The sequence below is a fragment of the Mobula birostris genome, chromosome 23 (assembly GCF_030028105.1).
Source record: "Mobula birostris isolate sMobBir1 chromosome 23, sMobBir1.hap1, whole genome shotgun sequence".
NCBI lineage: Eukaryota > Metazoa > Chordata > Chondrichthyes > Myliobatiformes > Myliobatidae > Mobula > Mobula birostris.
In genome coordinates, this window is record NC_092392.1 from 12,427,883 (window position 1) to 12,448,670 (window position 20,788).

General features: G+C 45.0%; 1 protein-coding gene across 4 annotated transcripts in view; it reads left to right on the plus strand.

The window, feature by feature from the left end:
• kcp (kielin cysteine rich BMP regulator) overlaps positions 1-20,788 on the plus strand; it is a 133,147-nt gene that overhangs the window by 54,149 nt on the left and 58,210 nt on the right. For all 4 annotated transcript variants that reach the window (XM_072241272.1, XM_072241273.1, XM_072241274.1 and 1 more), the window contains 4 exons: positions 783-879; positions 9,917-9,999; positions 10,225-10,318; positions 11,334-11,413. In XM_072241272.1, the coding sequence (XP_072097373.1) occupies positions 783-879; positions 9,917-9,999; positions 10,225-10,318; positions 11,334-11,413 (354 nt within the window). The remainder of the gene's footprint in view (positions 1-782; positions 880-9,916; positions 10,000-10,224; positions 10,319-11,333; positions 11,414-20,788) is intronic.

Consider the following 20,788-nt stretch of genomic DNA (forward strand, 5'->3'; position numbering starts at 1 on the left):
AATGGTTTGTATTTCAGGGTTTGATGATTTCGGGACAGTTTTGAGAAGTTTGCAAGGCCAGGTTCAGATGTTTGAAATTTCAGTCTCTGATTTGCCCAGAATCTTGTTTCATTTTAAAAAAGAGTAATGAAGTTGCTCGGGGGAGAGGAGTAAGGGTCACCATTGGGGATGGGGAGCTGGTGGTTTCCAAGTGTTAAACACATACAGTAGCCATCAGAGCACTAGAAGACTATTAAAAAAATAATCAACACCACTGATTCGTGCATTAAACGGCAACATGCAACTTGGGACCTGGATTCTGATGTTTAAATCACGTGCCCAGAATAACCTAGTCCAACACAACCCCATCTGTTCTGAATGACCTTGCCCCTCTCCCAACTGCACAGGAAAGAGCTACCCACCCTTGGCCTCACCCTCCCCCTCCCCCTGCCCACCATAAAAAAAAACACTCAACAGCTAGCCCCAATCACAACCCCACTGCCTGGTACGGATGGTCCCAACTCCACCTCCATGTTGTGGGATAGCCCAGTTCACCCCAGACCTCATTCGGATCTTCCATCTCACCACTACCTTCACTCACCAAACTAGACTGCCCTTCCTCCCTGGCCCCAGGCCATCTCTAACTGGCCCATCTCGGCCTGCTGTCCACAATTTTTGCCCCCCAACAATTGCCACCCAGTTTTGCAGGTGGATATTCCTTGCATGCTGCTAAATTGAGTCCGAGTGATGTGGGGATTCAAACGCAAATAATGGTTTTGTCTAAATTCTTTATTTCTCTGAAGGATGGGACTGTCCAGTGCAAGGAGATCATCTGTCGAGTCCTCACATGTTTAGACCAATACAAACCAGCTGAGGAATGCTGTTCCATCTGTCAGCCAGGTAACATCAAATAACAACGTGGGTTATAGGTAACTGTCATTTGAACATGAAAGGTAAAAAGGAACTGTAACGGTAAAAAGACCCTGATGGGAGTAATATACAGACCTTTGAACAGACAAAGCCAGGATGTGGACCACAAATCACAACAGGAGACAGAAAATGCATGTCAAAAGGGTGATGTTATGATAGTCACGGAGGATTTCAACATGGAAGTAAATTAGGAAAATAAGGTTGGCGCTGACTTGAATCCCAAGAGAAAGAATTTATAGAATGCCTATGAGATAGCTTTTTTGAGCAGCCTCTAGTTGAGCCCACTAGGGGAAGGGCAGTTTTGGATTGGGTGCTGTGTAATAAACCGGATTTGATTAGTGAGCTTAAGGTAAAGGAACTCTTAGGAGACAGTGGTCATAATATGATAGAATTCACTCTGCAATTTGAGAGGGAGCACTAAAATCAAATTTATCAGTATTGCAGTGGAGTAAAGGAAATTACAGAGGCACGAGAGAGGAGCTGGCCAAAGTGGATTGGAAGAGGACACTAGCAGGAATGACGGCAGAACAACAACGGCTGGAGTTTCTAGGAGCTATTTAGAAGGCGCAGGATAAATACATCCCGAATAAGAAGTAGTATTCTAAGGGCAGGATGATGCAACTGTGGCTGACAAGGGAAGTCAAAGCCAACATAAAAGCAAAAGAGAGAGCATACAATAGAGCAAAAATTAATGGGAAGTTAGAAGATTGGGAAGCTTTTAAAAACCAATGGAAGGCAGCTAAAAAGCCTTAGAGACAAAAGATGAAGGTAAGCTAGCCAATAATATCAAAGAAGATACTAAAAGCATTTTCAGATATATAAAGGGTAAAAGAGAGACAAAAGTAGATATCAGACCACTGGAAATGACACTGGAGGGGTAGTTATGGGGACAAGGAAATAGCGGACAAGCTGAATAATTATTCTGCATCAGACTTCACTGTGAAAGACACTAGCATTATGACAGAAGTTCGAGAGAGTTGGCAGCAGAAGTGAGTACAGTTGCTATTACTAGGGAGAAGGTGCTTGGGAAGCTGAAATAGACAGGTCACCTGGACCAAATGGTGTACACCACAGAGTTCTGAAAAAGGTGGCAGAAGAGATGGTGGAGGCATTAGTAATGCTCTTTTAAGAATCACTGGATTCCGGAATGGTTCCCGAGGTCTGGAAAATTGCAGATGTCACTCCACTCTTCAAGAAGGGAGGGAGTCAGGAGAAAGGAAATTATAGGCCTGTTAGCCTGACCTCAGTGGTTGGGAAGATGCTGGAGTCATTTGGTAAGGATGAGGTTTCAGGGTACTTCGAGGCACATGATAAAATGGACCCAAGTCAGCAGGGATACCTTAAAGGAAAATTTTGCCTGACACCTGTTCAAATCCTTCGAGCAAATAAGAAGCAGGATAGACGAAGGAGAATTGGTGGATGTTGTGTACTTGGATTTTCAGAACGCCTTTGACAAGGTGCCGCACTTGAGGCTGCTTAGCAAGATAAGAACCCATTGCCTTACAGAAAGATACTTGAATGGATTGAGCATTGTCTGACTGGCAGTGGCAAAGTGTGAAAATAAACGGAGCCTTTTCTGGATGGATGCCAGTGACTAGTGGTGCTCTGCAGGGATTGGTGTTGGGAATGCTTATTTTTATGTTTTATGCCAAGTATTTGGATGGCGGAAGTCATGGCTCTGTGGTCAAGTTTGCGAATGATTCGAAGATACATGGAAGGGCAGGTAGTGTGGAGGAACTCCAAGGAGGTTGCAGAAGGACTTAAACAGATTGGAAAATAGTTAACTTGCAGGTTGAGTCAGTGTTGAGGAAGACAAGTGCAATGTTACCATTAATTTCGAGAGGACTAAAATATAAAAGCAAGGATGAAATGCTGAGACTTTATAAGGCATGGGTGAGGCCTCACTTGGAATATCTATGAGCAGTTGTGAGCTCCTTATGGAAGAAAGGATGTGCTGACATTGGAGAGGGTCCAAAAGAAGTTCACAGAAATGATTCTGAGAATGAAAGACTTATCTTATAAGGAATGTTTGATGGCTCTGGGCCCATAGTCACTGGAATTTTGAAGAATGAGGGGAAATCTCATAGAAACCTATTGAATGTTGAAAGGTCTGGATAGAGTGGATATGGAGAGGATGTTTCCTATAGTGGGGGAGTCTAGGACAAGAGGGCACAGCCTCAGAATAGAAGGACATCTATTTAGAATGGAGATGAGGAGAAATGTCTTTAGCCAGAGGGTGGTGAATCTGTGGAGTTCTTTGTCACATGTGACTGAGGCCAGGCCATTGGGTTTATTTAAGGCAGAGGTTGATAGGTTCTTGATAAGACTTGGCATGAAAGGTTACAGGAAAAGGCAGGAGAATGGGATTGAAAGGGAAATGAATCAGCTGTGATCAAATGGTGGAGGATATTCAACTGGCCAAATAACCTAATTCTGCTCCTATGCCTAATGGCCTTACTTGTGCCCGGGTAGCTTGAGAATTTTATTTACATAATGAAATGCCAGAAGCTGTCTGGAGTTTAAATTAGGCAAGTGTGAAGTCACACATTTTGGGCAGTTGGGAAGTTAAGCCCGGGAAGGACATGCTGTGTGCTTGAAAGGCAAGGATTTGGGGAGAGACACTGAGGTGCAAGTGAGTGAAAGTGGTGCCACTGGTAGACAGGGTGGTGAAGAAAGCACAAGGCACACTAATTTCATCAGGCAAGGTGACGGGTATACGAAATGGGACTTGTACAATACGTCGACTACCACACTACTAGGAAGATGTAATTATCTACAGAGAGTGCAGAAAAAATTTTACAGGATGTTGACTGGACTGGAGGTCTTGAGTTACAAAGATAGAACTGGATAGGCAGATTCTGCTTTCCCTGCAGTGAGGAAGACCTAGAGGTGATACGATGGAGGTACATGAGGCCATGAGAGGATCAGATAGGGTCTGTGTCCCGTGGAAGTGAAGCCTAAAACTTAGAAGGCATAGTTTTAAGGTAAGAGGGGAGGAGGTGTAAAGGAAACCTGAGGAGTAAGTCATTCACCCAGAGGATTATTGGTATCTGCAATGGGTTGCCTGAGGAGCTGGTGGAAGCAAGTAGAGTTACAATATTTAAGAGGCGTCTGGACAGAGCAAATCATATGGAATTACTTCGACAAATGTGATTAGAATAAGTCACCATGATGGTCAGCATGACCTTTTCCTTTCTGTCCAACTCTATGACTCCAACTTGATCAGAGCCTTCAGGAAGGAAATGTAATTCTGGTCATGGGTAGTATCTCCCTACAAGAACTTGGGCTGCTCAGTTACTTGGGAGCTATATTGCAGGAAAGTCACAGAAAAGAAAGAGGAACTTGGTGGAGCTTGTAAAACTCAAACATGCGATAGTGATTGGGTGTGTGTAAGATGTTTCCCCACTATTCCCAATGCTGTTGGAAACACTCCAGCACACTGCTTACAACACAGTTGGATTCTCTCCTGTGATGATTCTCCCTACACAGTTGGAAGCTCTCCAGTAAAGATGCTGCTTTTCCTGCCGAAAGCCTGCAGCAAGCCCATTCCCAACACTGTTGGAAACCCTTCAGTGACATTGATTTCAATGCGTTTGGGAAGACTCCAGCAACATGGATTGCAATCATATTGGTCACACAAACTAAAAATAGAATGCTGGAAACAATCACTTGTCAGGCAGCATCTGCAGAAAAAGAAACAGAGCTACTGCTTCAGATAAAAGGTTTATAGGGCAGTGTAACTGGAAAGTGTTCATCAGTGTTGTTGGCGTTGGCGTTGCCATTGCCGGAGGGTGTTGTTGGCCTTGCCAGAGGATGGTGTTGGGGATACAGAGCCAAGAGTTCAGAAGTCAGCACAGAAACAACAAAAAAAGATGTTCATACTTCCCGCATCCCGCACCTCCCGTTTCTACCCCCTACCCTAGATTCACACACCTGCCTGTCCAGGTAGACCCAATATATCTGCTTGTTCCTGCCCCCACTGAACTTGTATTTGCATACCTCAACTCAGTTTTATCCCACCTGGTTCAGTCTTAACAGACATCAGAGCTGTGAGAGTCCATGAGTTTATAATAGACATTAAACTGATATCTATTATAAACCCACTGACTTTCACAGCTACCTGGTCTATACTCTTCACACCCTGTTACTTGTAAGGAGCTATCCCCTTCTGTCAATTCATTTGTCTCTGCTGCATCTGCTCTCAGGATGAGGTTTTTTATTTCTGAATGAAGGATATGTCCTCGTTCTTCAAAGAAAGGGGCTTCCCTTCCTCCACTATCAATGCTGCCCTCAAACACATCTTTTCTATTTCACGCATATCTGCCCTCACTCATCCTCCCAACACCCCACCAGGGATAGGGTTCTTCTTGCCCTTGCCTACCACCCCACCAACTTCCACATCCAGCACATAATTCTGTAATCTGTCACTTCCACCATCTCCAGCAGGATCCCACCACTAACCACATCTTTCCCTCCCCCGCCCCCACTTTCTGCCTTCTGCAGGGATCACTCCCTATGCAACTTCTTTCTCCATTTGTCCCTCCCCACTGATCTCCCTCCTGGCACTTATCCTTGCAAGTGGAATAAGTGCTACCCCTGCCCCTACACCTCCTCCCTCACTACGATTCATGGCTCCAAGTGAGGCAACGCTTCACCTGTGAGCCTGCTGGGGTCATCTACTGTATCCGGTGCTCCCGCTGTGGCCTCCTGTGTACCTGTGAGACCCGACGCAGATTGGGAGACCGCTTCACTAAGCACCTATGCTTCGTCCGCCAGGAAAAGTGGGATTTCCCAGTGGCCACCCATTTTAATCCTACTTGCCATTCCATTCCAACATGCCTGTCCAGGGCCTCCTCTACTGCTGTGATGAGGCCACACTCAGGTTGGAGGAGACCACCTGATATTCCGCCTGGGTAGCCTCCAACCTGATGGCATGAACATCGATTTCTGGAATTTCCAGTAATGCCTCCCTCCATCATTCCCCCTTCCCTTTTCTCTCTCTCATCTTATCCCCTTACCTGCCCATCACCTCCCTTTGGTGCTCCTTCCCCCTTTCTTCCATGGCTTCCTGTCCTCTCCTATCAGACTCCCCCTTTTCCAGCCCTGTATCTCATTCACCAATCAACTTCCCCCGCTTTACTTCCCCTCACCCCCGGTTCCACCTATCACGTTGAGGTTCTTCCTCCCCTCCCCCCACTCTGACTCCTCATCCTCATTTCCAGTCCTGATGAAGGGACCCGGCCCAAAACATCGACTGCACTCTTTAACCATAGCTGCTGCCTGGCCTGCTGAGTTCCTCCAGCATTCTGTGTGTGTTGCTTGGATTTCCAGTATCTGCAGATTTTCTTTTGTTAAGGAAAGATGTTATCAATCCAATAGGAAAAGGTGAGACTTGGAAGTTGCAACTCGCTCAGTCTGCCTAAGTAACCGTAAGGTTGCCAGGCATCCTCCTCACCTCAATCATCTAATTTAATGCCAATGGTAGAATTCAAGATATTACAATGGGTTTTCAGCAATTACAGAAGTTCTGTATCTGCTGTATCCATGTGGTCTTTATCGTGGATACATTGCTCATAGAAACTTTACATAATTACTTACTTTACTCACTGACTATTATGCCGCTAGCATTTAGGGCAGCAATGAAAGTCCTCCAACTCTGATAGTGCTCAAGGCTTCCTTTATTGTGTCGGTAACTTCTTCTTGGTTTTCACTACAAGTCCTGGGTGGAGACTCAGGAATACCGTCAAACTTGTGTAAGAATACCATGGCATTCAGATGTGGAAGGATTCTTCATTGCTGTATCTGTAACAATTTTGTTTGACCAGTCAGGGTTGTTAGCCCTGAGCTGAATCCCTGAACCTGGAGGACTGGAGGACCACTCTTAGTCTCCCCTCTACCCTTTGACCTGTTTGGCATGGGTGACCCTACCAAGAGCCAAAGCATAAAGCCCTGACTCCAGCCAGCGGAATCACCAGGTCATTGAGGAACGCAAGCCTCCAAACCATGGAAAGGTTGTGGTCCTCTTGGAGGTTCACATAATTAACATTGGTTGCACTTGAACTGGGAAATAGGCACAGGCAACTCTGGGTAGCCTTCAGATTTTGTTTCTGCTCTGTATGCACAATGTATCTTGCTGCTGCATAGAAAGCAGAATGAAAGGAAGATATTTACAGTATATATGGAAAAAAAGCTGTTATTGGTTTTCTCCCATGCTGGAAATAAATGCAGTTTAAACATGACCACACACACCCTCATGCACACACACACACACACACACACACACACACACACACACACACCTGTGAAGTTTTTCTGTGGTGAAGGTAGATGGGGAGCATCTCCCCACTCATCCACATCCTGGAGTCAGATTAGGGAATGAACTCGAACTCATTATTCTTATTTCTAATGCTGATTGGGTTGCTGCAATGGGCATTGTCCCCAGGGTTATACCATTTAATCAAAGATGGAAGGCCCCATCGAATGGAAATAATGGCAGTGAAGTGATGGATGAGCTTGGTGATGGAACAAAACGTTTGATTTTACCTTGAAATGTCTTCCACAGTGTAAGAAAGGATCTAAATTAGTTTCAATGTTGTTATTTTGACACTGCCACATCCTTCAAAGTTCAAAGTACATTATTATCAAAGTATATATACTATATACAACTTTGAATTTCATCTCCTTACATTCAGGCACAGAACAAAGAAACCCAATGGAACCCATTAAGAGAAGAAGACTATCAAACACCCTATGTGTAGAAAAGAAACTAATCCTGCAAAAAAAAAAGTAAATAACGTTCAGAACTGAAGTTCACAAAAGAGAGTGCAAAAGAAAGCCAGTCACAGCTGATCTAGGAATATGTTAGTTGCCTTAGTTCAGCAGAGACAAGTATCCTTGTGAGCAGTAAGCTGAACACAGGCCTGTCCCTTGCCCCTGGCCCTGACACCCTGACTCTTTCAATCTGGTTCAGCACTTAAATCAGACAAACAGCGGGTTGTTCCTGGCTCTCGATCCTGGGACTGGCTGCCTTGATTCGGCCCATACCCGACATTCCAATTCAGCCCGGCACTTAAATTGGTCCAACCTCAGCCTGTTTCTCGCTCTCGGGCCTGGGCGCACAGCCTTGGCTCTGCCTCTCCTTGGTTCTGCCGCTTCAAGTCACCTCCAGCAGCCAAACATTGGCTCACCCCCCCACTCTCGGGCCCAGAACCTGCCGCCTCGATGCAGCCCATACAAACCGTCTGGCACCTTCAAGATTTCAGCTCGCACCACAAAAATCCAGGTCGGACAGGCGGTTTAAAAGCTTGACTCCGAAAGGGAACTTACAAACTAGTGATCACAGTGATCGTTTTTGAGATAAAGTGTGGGTAATAAAGTAATTCATAGTTGTTTTAGCTGCCAGCAAGTCGTCGCTGTGCTTCACTAGTGCCATCTTAAACCATGATACAATAGTGATTACGGATGTAAAATGTCCAGAGGTAGAAGTTACTACAGCCATGGTTTTCTCTGCTTTGGCATTCACAGGCTCTAAAATTTTGCAAACAGAAAAGCAAAATGCTTTAAAATCCTTTGCCTGTGAAGTGAATATTGGATTGCAGTAGAGGCAAATTGCGTTTTGCCATTGAATTACTGGTCTGTATATCTGAGTGTTAATGTTTTAACTCCTTTATCGGAGACATTGGGGTCTGAAGCCTGGAGTGCACAAACCCACAGTCCACCACAGGGCCACGTAGCTCCTGAGAAACCATTTAACAGCAACATAACTGGCTACCTGTGTGCAACAAAACACAAGATGCGTTTCACTTCACCGCTGTCAGGGAGCACAGCTCCAGGATGAGGCCACAGGTTTACTGCCCAGCTTTGCCAGGTTATTCAAACACATTCTGAATGGCTCTCGTACCTAAAACAACTTCACAAAAACTCAGTCCCGATGTAAGTCCCATGCTGGGAGTTCCCAACGCTGTCCTGGCTGATGTTACCGAGACACTGCTTAAAACATGCAGCATGGACCTAGGGCTCCCCCTGTGTATCGTTCTCCCAACTTCAAACTCAGTTGTTACACTACCTGGAAGATTCTGGCCCTGAGAATTAATTTCCTCATCTATCTGCCAGCCCGATGACAAAGGACCTGGAAGATGAGCTAAATGGTAGTGTACAACATGTACCAGCCCCGCTCCCAGCCATTGCCTTCCACGGCTGGCTCGAGTTGTTCTCCGATCTTGGTAATTTACTTGCAAACATTTCATCACCATACAAGGAGACACCATCGGTGTGCTGTTCATTGTGGTGTGTCCTCTGAATGCTTGACCTTTATATACTTAACAATTAGCTGATTGGTCGTCATTATGGAAACTCATTTGTGAAGTGGGGGGAAATCTCGTTGCTGATTGGTTGTGTGGCAAACTTTGCACGTTGTGGTCTGGAATTCTGTCCGCCTTGGCTCATAAATAAACTCACAGTTGAGTTTCCATAAAGTTAACCAGTCAGCTGATTGATAAGGATATAAAAGCCAAGCATTCAGAGGTACATCACAGTTAACAGCACACTGATGCCATCTCCTCATATGGTGATGAAACGTTTGCAAGTAAACCAGAGAACAGCTTAATCCAGCCATCAGCCACCCGAGCTACACATTTTCTGAATTATTCCAGGTCAGTAGTAACCTGAAGACTTTGAGGTGACTTAAAGCTAAATGAATTGTTGAATGGTTTCAGATTCAGTCTCGACTATGCTCTCTGTCATTTATCATGATTCACGGATGCAGTAGCAATCTAGTTGGTTAACTTGTGTAGTCACAGGGAACCACTCATTGAAAACTACTGGGCGACAGAAAGGCGCAATTATTTAACTTCAACAATCTCTCAAAATACTTTCTGACAGATAGCAGCATGAATTAGGTCCCGATTAAAGTTCCCTCTGTGTTCTTGAATTAGTCCTGTGGAGGTGGAGCAGGGGTGGGACGTTTCATCTGGGACATCTGTGTCTAACCCTGTTGCCTTTCGTTCAGGTTGCGAATACGAAGGGAAGCAGTATGTAAACGGGGAAGTTTTCTCATCGATTACCAATCCCTGCATGAACTGTTCATGTGTGGTAAGTGCCCCATTGTTAAAGTTTGTACGATAGGTCACATGCGTGTTTGTGGCTCACTGAAAGAGCCATGTTCTCCTGCCCTGGGAAATTGAAGCTGCATTCTTTGAGGCACATTTAGGGTCTGGTTGTGTGACCCTTGAATTCCTTGTTTATTTCAAGCTAATGATCTTATTATCAGAGCTTTTTTTTAAAAAAATATATATATATGTTGTTTGTTTGTCATAGAACAGCTTGGTGAGATGTGGTCCCGTGCAGTGCCAGCAGCTGTTGTGCTCTCACCCGGTCCAGGAATCTGACCAGTGTTGCCCCAGCTGTCCAGGTGAGAGGAAACCACGCATCCAGCCGGTGGGGCCTCAGTTAACTGTAACGCAGAAGAATCCACAACGGCAAGCCCAACATTAATGTTTCCACACTCTGATACAATTGTACCAGAAATGTTCACTGATTCAACTAAATACTGAAAGCTAGTCAATAATATTTCAGATACGTGTACACTGCTGTACACGAGAAACCTTGCTCTGGTAACTGAACCTATTTCTGATCCCTAAGACACACTTTCCTTCACACTTGGTCCTCATCCCACACTCTACTCCAGCCTTTAACCCTTTTCATTCACCTTTGCTCAGTTTCTAATCCATAAACAGCACTTTTCCTGATCTCTGATTCCTCTCCAGCACTCTCTCCCAGCTGCTAATCTTCTTCCCAAATCTTTCCCCCAGTCTCTGATCTCCATCTTCAACTCCACCATCCACACCTCCCTTAGTTTTTAATTGTCCCCCCAGTCCCGCACTCTACGCCCCATACCAACCTCTCCCCCAGTCCCGCACTCGCACCCACCCCCCTGACCCGCGCTCGCACCCACCCCAGTCCCTCGCTCTTCCCCCTGCAGTCCCGCTCTTCCCCCCCGGTCCCGCGCTCTTCCTCCCCCGTCCTGCGCTCTCCCCCCGTCCTACGCTCTCCCCCCCAATCCCGCACTCTCCCCCCCAGTCCCACGCTCTTCCCCTCCCCAGTCCCACACCCGACACCCCGCCAGTCCCATTTACAGTTTGTCCTCCTGCCAAGCCTCAAACTAAGATATTCTTCTTCAAACTTGTCAAACTGCTCTTCCTTCTACAACGTTTAAAGGCTTAAAATTGTTGCCATCGCATCACCACCTGACTATTTATCCTGCTGGTATCTTTGAGAAATGGTGTGATTCTGCTGTCGGTGTTCTCCAGTAAAACTGAATATGCTGATATTGGCAACTAGCTCTAAGTCACTGAGGAGCAAATATTGGTTCTGCCATGTGATCTTTGCCGAGCTGATGTCATTGGATTTCTTGTTGTCTCTGCCAGGCTGTGAGTTGGACGGAGCCATCCTGGATCATGGGCAGATAGTCACATCGCCGGATGGCTGTCAAACATGTTCTTGTCTGGTGAGTGTTGGCAAATTTTCTTCTCCAAAGTTCACACCAGACCAGCAATCTGCTGTTTTGCCCATTTTGATTCAAATGGCAACTCATTGTCTTGAACCCCTGTCCTCAGAAATTGAATTCTGTAGTTAAACTAGGCACCTTGGATTGTGCATAATCACCCTGGATCAGAAGATCTTCCTTCCTGCATAACTACAGTGCTGTTGCATATAAATTTCCTCCCAGCCACAGGCAGAACAGTCTAGCAGCTGCTCACTTATCCATCTACTTCTCCCAGTTGAAGAGGGCAGTGAACTGACCAAGAAGGATTGGCCTCCCAGTCCTAAACTGTGCCCGCACAATAATTGATGGACCATAGCTCTGATTTCAGGAATTTGCAGTTACAGGCCCATTGAAGTAAACAGACACTCGGACACACCACCAACATTGGTCTCGAGGACAGCTATGAATGTGCAAATGAACCCTGATCTGATCAATCTGATCAGACCTTATGAATTTAATTTAAAAGAGTGGAGGGGTGGATTTGTACACATAAGCATGTGGTCACCTGTGCAGGAAAGTGTGCATGGTCCCAGCTGGTGATTTGGGCTGATTCATTGTACTTCCTAACCTGGGGCCCCAAGCCCAGGTACCCTGGCTCTGCCAATGGAACGTCCCATCTCCATGGAAACAACCCACGGGTGCTGGGGCTTAGTTTCATAGGGCTGCCCTATCACCACCACCAGGCCCCTGCCCTGCTACTGTCTCCAGCCACCCCAGAGAGCACAGACCAGCAGATCTGGCATTTGAACCGAAGCTGGAGCAGAAGGAGAACTCGAGTTGTTGGAAATGTTGAGCAGTTATTGAACAAGGCTTCTTCCCCCTTCCTCTCCAGTCTTGAAGGGTCTCGGCCGAAACGTTGACCGTTCATTCCTTTCCATAGATGCCACCCGACCTGCTAAGTTTCTCCAGCATTTTGTGCGTGCTGCATTAAATGGGGCCCCGAGGCTGAGGGGGTGGGGGGGAGGACCTGTTGGCTGACGTGCCTTATCTGGATGTGCCGAAGGAGCAGCCAAGTTCTGAGAGTGGGGCAAGCTCAGTAACTCGATCCTTGCGGTTCTCACGTGTCGAGCTGCTCTGCATCTGGAAGGTTTCCAGCAGGCTCTCAGTTAACCCCTCGTGTGTCTGATGAGAATCACTTCTGGGATTTATCACCTTCAGATTGTTTACTTTGTGCAAGCTGCACATTGACTCATGGGACTGAAGTGTGGAACATGCATTGCCGGATCGGCTGAGAGACAGTGATGTTGTCAAGTTGCTCTGTAGCTACCCCACTATCTCTCAGTCCTGCTTCACTGGGGCTTGGTGACCAGGTAGCTTCTTCATCTCTTCATTTAGTTTGCGTTTCCGGCCCTTTGAGCCACACTGCTCAGCAGTTCTGCCCCCCCTCCCCATTTAACCCTAGCCCAATCACAGGACAATTTACAATGACCAATTAACCTACCAGCCAGTACGTCTTTGGACTGTGGGAGGAAAACGGAGCGCTCGGAGGAAGCACACAACACCAGCAGGAATTGTAAGCCTTGTGTGCTAACCACTACGCCACCAGGCTGCCCCATTCCGATATTGACCCGGGCTGTTACTGTTCCTCCTGCACTTCAGAGCTCAGGAAGGTGGTGGTGGTGGTGAGCCACTGCTGAGATGTCAAAGGGCAATGGGGACCATATTGATTGCTTCGGAGGGATGAGGGTTTGCGAACAGGTTCAAAGGCTGCAGGAGTGCTTGGGTGAGATGATCTCACGGGGCAAAGTTGGATGGTGGGGGTGGGGGTGGGGGTGGGGGACAAGAGGTTGATTGGTCCGGTGGTTAGACTGAGAAGGGAGCTGGCAGGAAATGTTGGATTGAGAGAGGGTGTTTGTCAGGAAGCTCATTGACGTGGGGGTTGCCTGTGAGAGCTTCAGACCGCATATGCTTTTAATGAGCTGATGTTGTGAAGGCGGCTAACGAGGGAACGAATATTGAACCAGGCAGTTTTTGCTTCACCTGCTCCGCATAAAGAGCCCTTGCAGGGTTCTGGCTGCTCCGGCACCAACGAAGGTTTGGAACAAAAGGCAGTGAGCAGAGAGACTGGGCCAGGGGTCGAGAGGTCGGGAGGTTGAGGCTGGGATAAGGCTGAGCAAGGACGTGCGGGAATCTGGGACGAGAGCCAAGCTCGAAGTGTCTGCATCGAGTGTTAACCAGCGATGATCAGAAGTCGGTTTCGTTCAGTGATTTTAGGGGTGAACGTTGGGAGTGCGTGGGTCAGAATTTAGGGGTCAAGGTATGTGTCAGAATGAAGTGCGATTTGAGGGTCGTTGTTGGACTCGGGGAGGAGGAGTTCAGAGTGGACATGTGACCCAAGGTGGAAACGGCCTTCAGCGTGGTGCTGGCCTTAGGGGTCGGTCAAGATGGGGTGCGAGTTGGAGTTTACAGTGGCTTGAGATGCAAGCCCGGCTCCCCATTTCTTTTCTCTTTCTCAGGCAAGTCAGGGAAGATGCTGAGTTAAGGAGGGGTATTTAGAGGGAATCTCACTAACGTAGAGCAACAGACAATCTACTGGAGGAACTGAGTGTGGACTAAGGAACTGTGGACATTTTGGGATAAAACCAGTATCAGGTCCTGATGCAGGATTTCTGCCCGAACCACTGTCAATTCACCCTGTCCCCAGCGATGCTGCTCAACCCACTGAGTTCCTCCGGCAGACTGATTTTTGCTGCAAATTTCTCCATCTGCAGCCTTTTGTCTCCCCCTCAGTAATTTGAAGGTGTCTGCGAGAGCCTTGAGGTGACTTTGTCACACTTCCAGAATTGGCAGGAAGATGTCGGTCATCGGAGAAGGGTTCCGGTGTGCGGGCATTTCACCGCTGAAGGGGGAGAGGTATATCAGGGAGGATCAACGGGCAAATTGGCAGAAGGAAGATTAGGGGGTAGGAGGATTGCAGAGGAAGGCAGCAGGTGAGTAGAAGGAAAAGGAATGCAACATCAGGAGGATTGGATATGGATCTCCTGGGGCTGTTGTAAAGGTGAGAGGGAAGAATTACAATGAGAGTCAGTATTCAGTGAGGTAGAGAAAGTAATAAAGACTCGGCTCAAATTTCTTATCTTCATTATAATCGGTACTGGAATTTCGTGCAAAAGCTTTCAATCCTGAGAAATAAAACCCTCCAGGACAGATTTAGATACAGAATCCGGCTTCCTGTACACCATCCTAATGCTAATTGCCAGCCTGTGAGGCTCAACACAATCTAGTTGTGAAAGGACAAAGTTTAACAGTTAGCTTTTGATGCACAGAGTCACAGAGTTATAGACCATGAAAACGGGCTCCTTGGATCAACACATCCCTGCTAACCTCCTGAGCTAGTCTCATTTCCCTGCATTTGACCTACATCCCTCCAGTTCTTTCCTATCCACTTACCCATCTTTTAAATGTTGTAATCATTTCTGCTCCTGTCACTCCCTCTGGCAAAGTCAAAATATCGTGTTTCTCTTTTCTACTGTGAGTGACTGCAAGAAAATGAATCTCAGGCGAGCATATGGTAACATACACATCCTTTGAACTTTGAAGCAAATTTTTTATCAATGTATGTAAGTGTCACCATATACTACCTTGAGATTCATTTTCTTTTAGGCATTTACAGGAAAATAAAGGAACAGAATAGTAGTTATAAAAAAAACTATACATAAATAAAGGCTGGCAAACAACCAACATGCAAAATAAGACAAGTTGTGCAAATAAAAAATAAATTAAATATTTTTTAGAAATTTTTATATATGTACAGAGAGAGAGAGAGAGAGAGAGAGAACGAACATGAGTTGTCGAGTACTTGAAAGTAATTCCATACATCCATCATCGTTTATGTGGAAAAAAAACTTACATCTCATAAATCTTCCCCTCTCTCATTATATCTATGCCCTCTCGTTCTAGACACCCCAACTCTAAAGGAAAAAAGAGAGACACAAATTTATCTTATCTATATCCATCATGACTTTATATACCTCAATAGGTCACCCCTCAGCCTCGTTCACTCCACTCCAGTCCCAGCCTATACACTCTCTCCTCATAACTCAACCCTCCACATTCTAGCAGCATCCTTGTGAATCTTTTCTTCACATCCTTTCGCCTCAACAAATCCTTCCTGTGGTAGGGTGCCCAGAACTGCACGCAGTACACAAGATGCAGTCTCACCAATGTCTTGTACAACTGGAGCATGACGTCCCATCTGATGAAGTCGAGTACTCCGGATCCCTTCCTCAGCATCTCATCCACCTGCGTCACTGCCTTTAGGGAACTGAACTGTGTACCTGTGTCTCTGGTCTCCATCGTTATCCTAGAACAACCAGCAAAGAGGGCCAATGAATGGCAGATGGAATTTGCATTGGACAAGGGTGAAGTAGAAAGCTGAACCAGAGGCCAATCACTCACTGTGTATATCCCACCATTATTCAACTTTTCACAGTGCATCATTTCGTAGTAGTTCGATGTAGGTTCCACTTGCCATTCATTGGCCCATTTTCCTAGTTTTTCTAGATCCTGTTGTAACCATAGGCAACATTCTCCATCTACGCTAATTTTGGTATCAATTTTGAGTACAAGAGCCGTGAGGTAATGTTACAGCTATATAAGATCTTAGTTAGACCCCACTTGGAGTAGTGTGTTCAGCTCTGGTCACCTCATTACAGGAAGGATTTGGATACTATAGAGACAGTGCAGAGGAGATCTACAAGGATGTTGCCTGGATTGGGGAGCATCCCTTATGAGAATTGGTTGAGTGAACTTGGTCTTTTCTCCTCGGAGCGACAGAGGATGAGAGGTGACCTGATAGAGGTGCAGAAGATGATGAAAGGCATTGATCATGTGGATAGGGCTGAAATGGCTAACACGGGGGAGGGGAGGGGGCATAGTTTTAAGGTGCTTGGAAGTAGGTACAAGGGGGTTGTCTAGGTAAGTTTTTCACACAGAGAGTGGTGGGTGTGTAGAAAGCACTGTCTGCGATGCTGGGAGAGGTGGATACAATAGGGTCATTTAGAAGTCTCTTAGATAGGTACATGGAGCTATGTAAATTAGAGGGCTATGCAGTAGAGAAATTCTAGGCAGTTTCTAGAGTAGTTTAAATGGTTGGCCTGACATTGTGGGCCAAAGGGCCTGTAATGTGCTGTAGATTTTCAATGTTCTATCTACTAACTTACTAATTATACCACCTACATTCTCAAACATTACTGATTAACACACATGATAATATTCCTGTATAACATCAAGATCTTACATCAAGTGTTTCCCAACACTTCTGGCGAATGTTTGACAGGAGCCCACTTTGTTGAGGAAAGCTTGAAGTGAAGACATTTAGAGATACTGATATGTCGCTAAAAGCTATTTTCAGCTGAATGTCTGCTCCCTCCTTTGATTTAATAAGCCCAGCCTCGCAATACCTGCTTCCATCAAAGTGGAATTGCATCAAACTTAATGCTGCCCATTGGCTGAGCAATTGCGCCCCCTGGAGTCACATCTAGCACATTGATGAGTAGTGATCACAGTTGTAGACCCGGCTCTTTGCTAATTCATTGATTTCTACAGGGAAATGATGACAGAGGCAGTTTAAGATTTACTGGGGTACAGTGGAAATATTGCTCTCCCTCTCACATACTACATTACCATGCATTATATTGAAAAGTATGAATCTGACAAAAAGCATTAAGCCATTAAATGCTCAACATAGAGCATTTTTAAATAAAGTACAACATGTTATAAGAACATAAGACATTGGAACAAAATTAGGGCATTCGACCCAGCAAATCTGCTCTGCCATTCAATCATGGCTGATTTATTATCTCTCTCAACTCCATTCTCCTGTGACTTCTTTGATACCCTTACTAATCTAGAACCTATCAACCTCCTCTTTAAATATACCCAAAGGTTGGCCTCCACGGTCATCTGTGGCGATGACTTCCACAGATTCACCATCCAACGGCTGAAGGAATTTGTCCTCATCTCTGTTCTAAAGGGTTGTCCCCCAACTATGAAGCAGTGCCTCTGGTCCTAGACTCTCACACTACAGGAAATATCTCCCCTTCCACTCTAACTAGACATTTCAATATTCGATAGGTTTCAATCACTCAGTTAGCGTCCTTCTAAACTCAAAACATTGAGGAATATGGGCATTGATCCCATTACATTTCACATGCTAATTGAGTGCTCTGCCATTTGAGCTGATTCCCCACAATGATGAAACTTAAAATACATGTTACTCGACTGAATAAAAATGACTGCCATAGGAAAATATGTATAACATTGTTTTTAATTTTTTTAATGAGACACAGTGTGGAACATCCCATTCCCATTCTGACATGTCTATCCACGGCCTCCTCTACTATAAAGATGAAGCCACACTCAGGTTGGAGGAACAACACCTTATATTCCGTCTGGGTAGCCTCCAACCTGATGGCATGAACATTGACTTCTCTAACTTCCGCTAATGCCCCACCTCCCCCTCATACCCCATCCGTTATTTATTTTTATACACACATTCTTTCTCTCACTCTCCTTTTTCTCCCTCTGTCCCTCTGACTATACCCCTTGCCCATCCTCTGGGTTTTCCCCCCCTCTCCCTTTTCCTTCTCCCTGGGCCTCCTGTCCCATGATCCTCTCATATCCCCTTTTGCCAATCACCTGTCCAACTCTTGGCTCCATCTCTCCCCCTCCTGTCTTCTCCTATCATTTTGGATCTCCCCTCCCCCTCCCACTTTCAAATCTCTTACTAAATCTTCCTTCAGTTAGTCCTGACGAAGGGTCTCGGCCTGAAATGTCAACTGTACCTCGTCCTAGAGATGCTGCCTGGCCTGCTGCGTTCACCAGCAACTTTGATGTGTGTTGCTTGAATTTCCAGCATCTGCAGAATTCCTCTTGTTTGTGGAATAGACCCTCCTGGCCTTTTGAGCCATGCCGGCCACCAATCCTCCAATTTTAATCCTAATCTAATCACAGGACAGTTTACAATGACCAATTAACCTACGTCTTTGGATTGTGGGAGGAAGCTGGAGGAAACACACACGCAGTCACGGGGAGAATTTACAAACTCCTTACAGTCAGTGGCAGGAATTGAACCTGTGCCGCTGGTACTGTAAAGCAATGTGCTAACCACTACGCTACCGTGGGATCAAGACCACAATAATCTGCCACTCAAATCACCTCAAGCACCTATCTAAGACTCCCGTAGGTGATTTTTGTAGTCAAAATATAGCAGATTTTTTTCTAATTTTTCCTGAAACATCGAACTTGTACCGCACCTAAATTATAAAATGTCCTTTCATATATCCATCACACTTGTTTATAATGCATCAAAGTGTGCAAAATACAAACAGATAACATTTTGAAGTGGGTAGATCTTGTGTTTTCAATGATTAGTTTCTTACAAGCTTTGAGAGAGGAAAATTCTTGTACAAATGAAATGAGTTGTTGAACCAATTCTACTTTGACTGCCACCAGGGACAAGGGAAACAGATGCATTTGGAAATGCAGGTTCTCTTTCAAAGTTTGTAACTGGTTAGGTCAGGGGAAAGTCAAAGAACAATGCCAATGTTGAGAACAGTTGACTGACGTATTGAAATGTATAGCAATTTTGTGGCGTGCCTGGTGTATTCTATACAAAGAATTTTATTGTCTGACTTCATCAGGAAGTTTCTTTTCCATGTAAGTTGGGTGAATTGCAGTGCTGTGCGTTTGTTTGTTTGTTAGTAATATTGTGACAAGTTTTGCTCAAACAGCACACCATAGTGAACATTCAACATCCAATAAATGGCAAGCCAACATACAGTAAGTTCTGTACAAGATGCTAGGCTTCCCTAAGGTAAGGTCCGTGCTCATCTGGAAGCCATTTTTGGTTCTGGGTGAAAGTCAAATCACTTTGATAATAGTGTGGGACAGTCTCATACATATCCTTACACAGTTTTCAGATTCTGCATGCAAATCGAAATCAGAATCAGGTTTAACATCACCAGCATATGTCGTGAAACTTGTTAACTTTGCAGCAGCAGTACAATGCAATACATGATAATATACAGGGGAAAAAACTGTGAATTACAGTAAGTATATATATGTATGTATATAAAAACGATGTAAATTAGTTGAATTAAATAAGCAGTGCAAAAAATAGAAATAAAGCATAGTGAGGTAGTGTTCATGGGTTCAATAGAAATAGTTTAACTGGTTGTTGGAATGAAGTAGGTATTCAGTCAATCTTGTTTTACAAAAGCTGCAGATTGATCATTTATTTTAATTGTTAAAGAACGATGTCCCAATATTGCCCTTTGAAGTTAGTTTCCTGTTATCTCTTTGGAAGAGAATCATTTTCCAATGATGTAACTGACAGCACCCTGTCTTTTAACATGACCCCTTGAATATTTGGAAGAAGTTTGCAGGGAAGGCAATAGCTATATCTAATGGTAGTAAATAAATAAAGCAGTTCTGCAAGCAGCATTGAACAGCCTTTGAGAACCAGAACATTTTTTTAGTCCTTTTATTTTGCTAAGTGGCTGAAGCTTTAACAATCTATGGAGTTGGGAACTACTGCTCGACAAGGCAAGACCTGCTTCAATTTCATTGGCTTCACCTGCAAAACCTGGTCCCCACTGGTCTGTTTCTGTAGCTCATAGTCTTGTTCCTCATGTTAACGTTCCATGTCATCAGAGGCGTTGTCTGCCAGGCCAGTGCCATAATCATTGTATTCCTGGTTGTTTTCTTCTCTGGTTCTCTCACTGAGGTAATGAACAACTCGCAGTTTTTGAAAAAATGAAGCATCCTCAGCTTCCTTTACCTGTATCATATTTCCCTTTGGTCTTCCCTTTATGTAATAACAATGTATAATGGATATGTTTTACCAAATAATAGTATAACTTGTGTCATTATGAAGAATGCATGTCATTAATCAACAAAAGTAGTTAAGCTTCCTAAAGGTTTAGAAAAACTTTCTCAAATTTATCCCGCCACACTAGAGAAATTAGTCAGGTAGTTATTCTAAATGCAATGCTGTCACTACAGGCAACACTACCACTACAGGTAATGTTGTCATTACCGGCAACACTACCACTACAGGCAATGTTGTCATTACAGGCAACACTACCACTACAGGCAACACTACCACTACAGGTAATGTTGTCATTACAGGCAACACTACCACTACAGGCAACACTACCACTACAGGTAATGTTGTCATTACAGGCAACACTACCACTACAGGCAATGTTGTCATTACAGGCAACACTACCACTACAGGTAATGTTGTCATTACAGGCGACGCTGTCCCTACAGACCCTGCCACAGGCATTGAATAACTTCGCGATGTTCACTTCATTCCCGTCCCTACCTGTG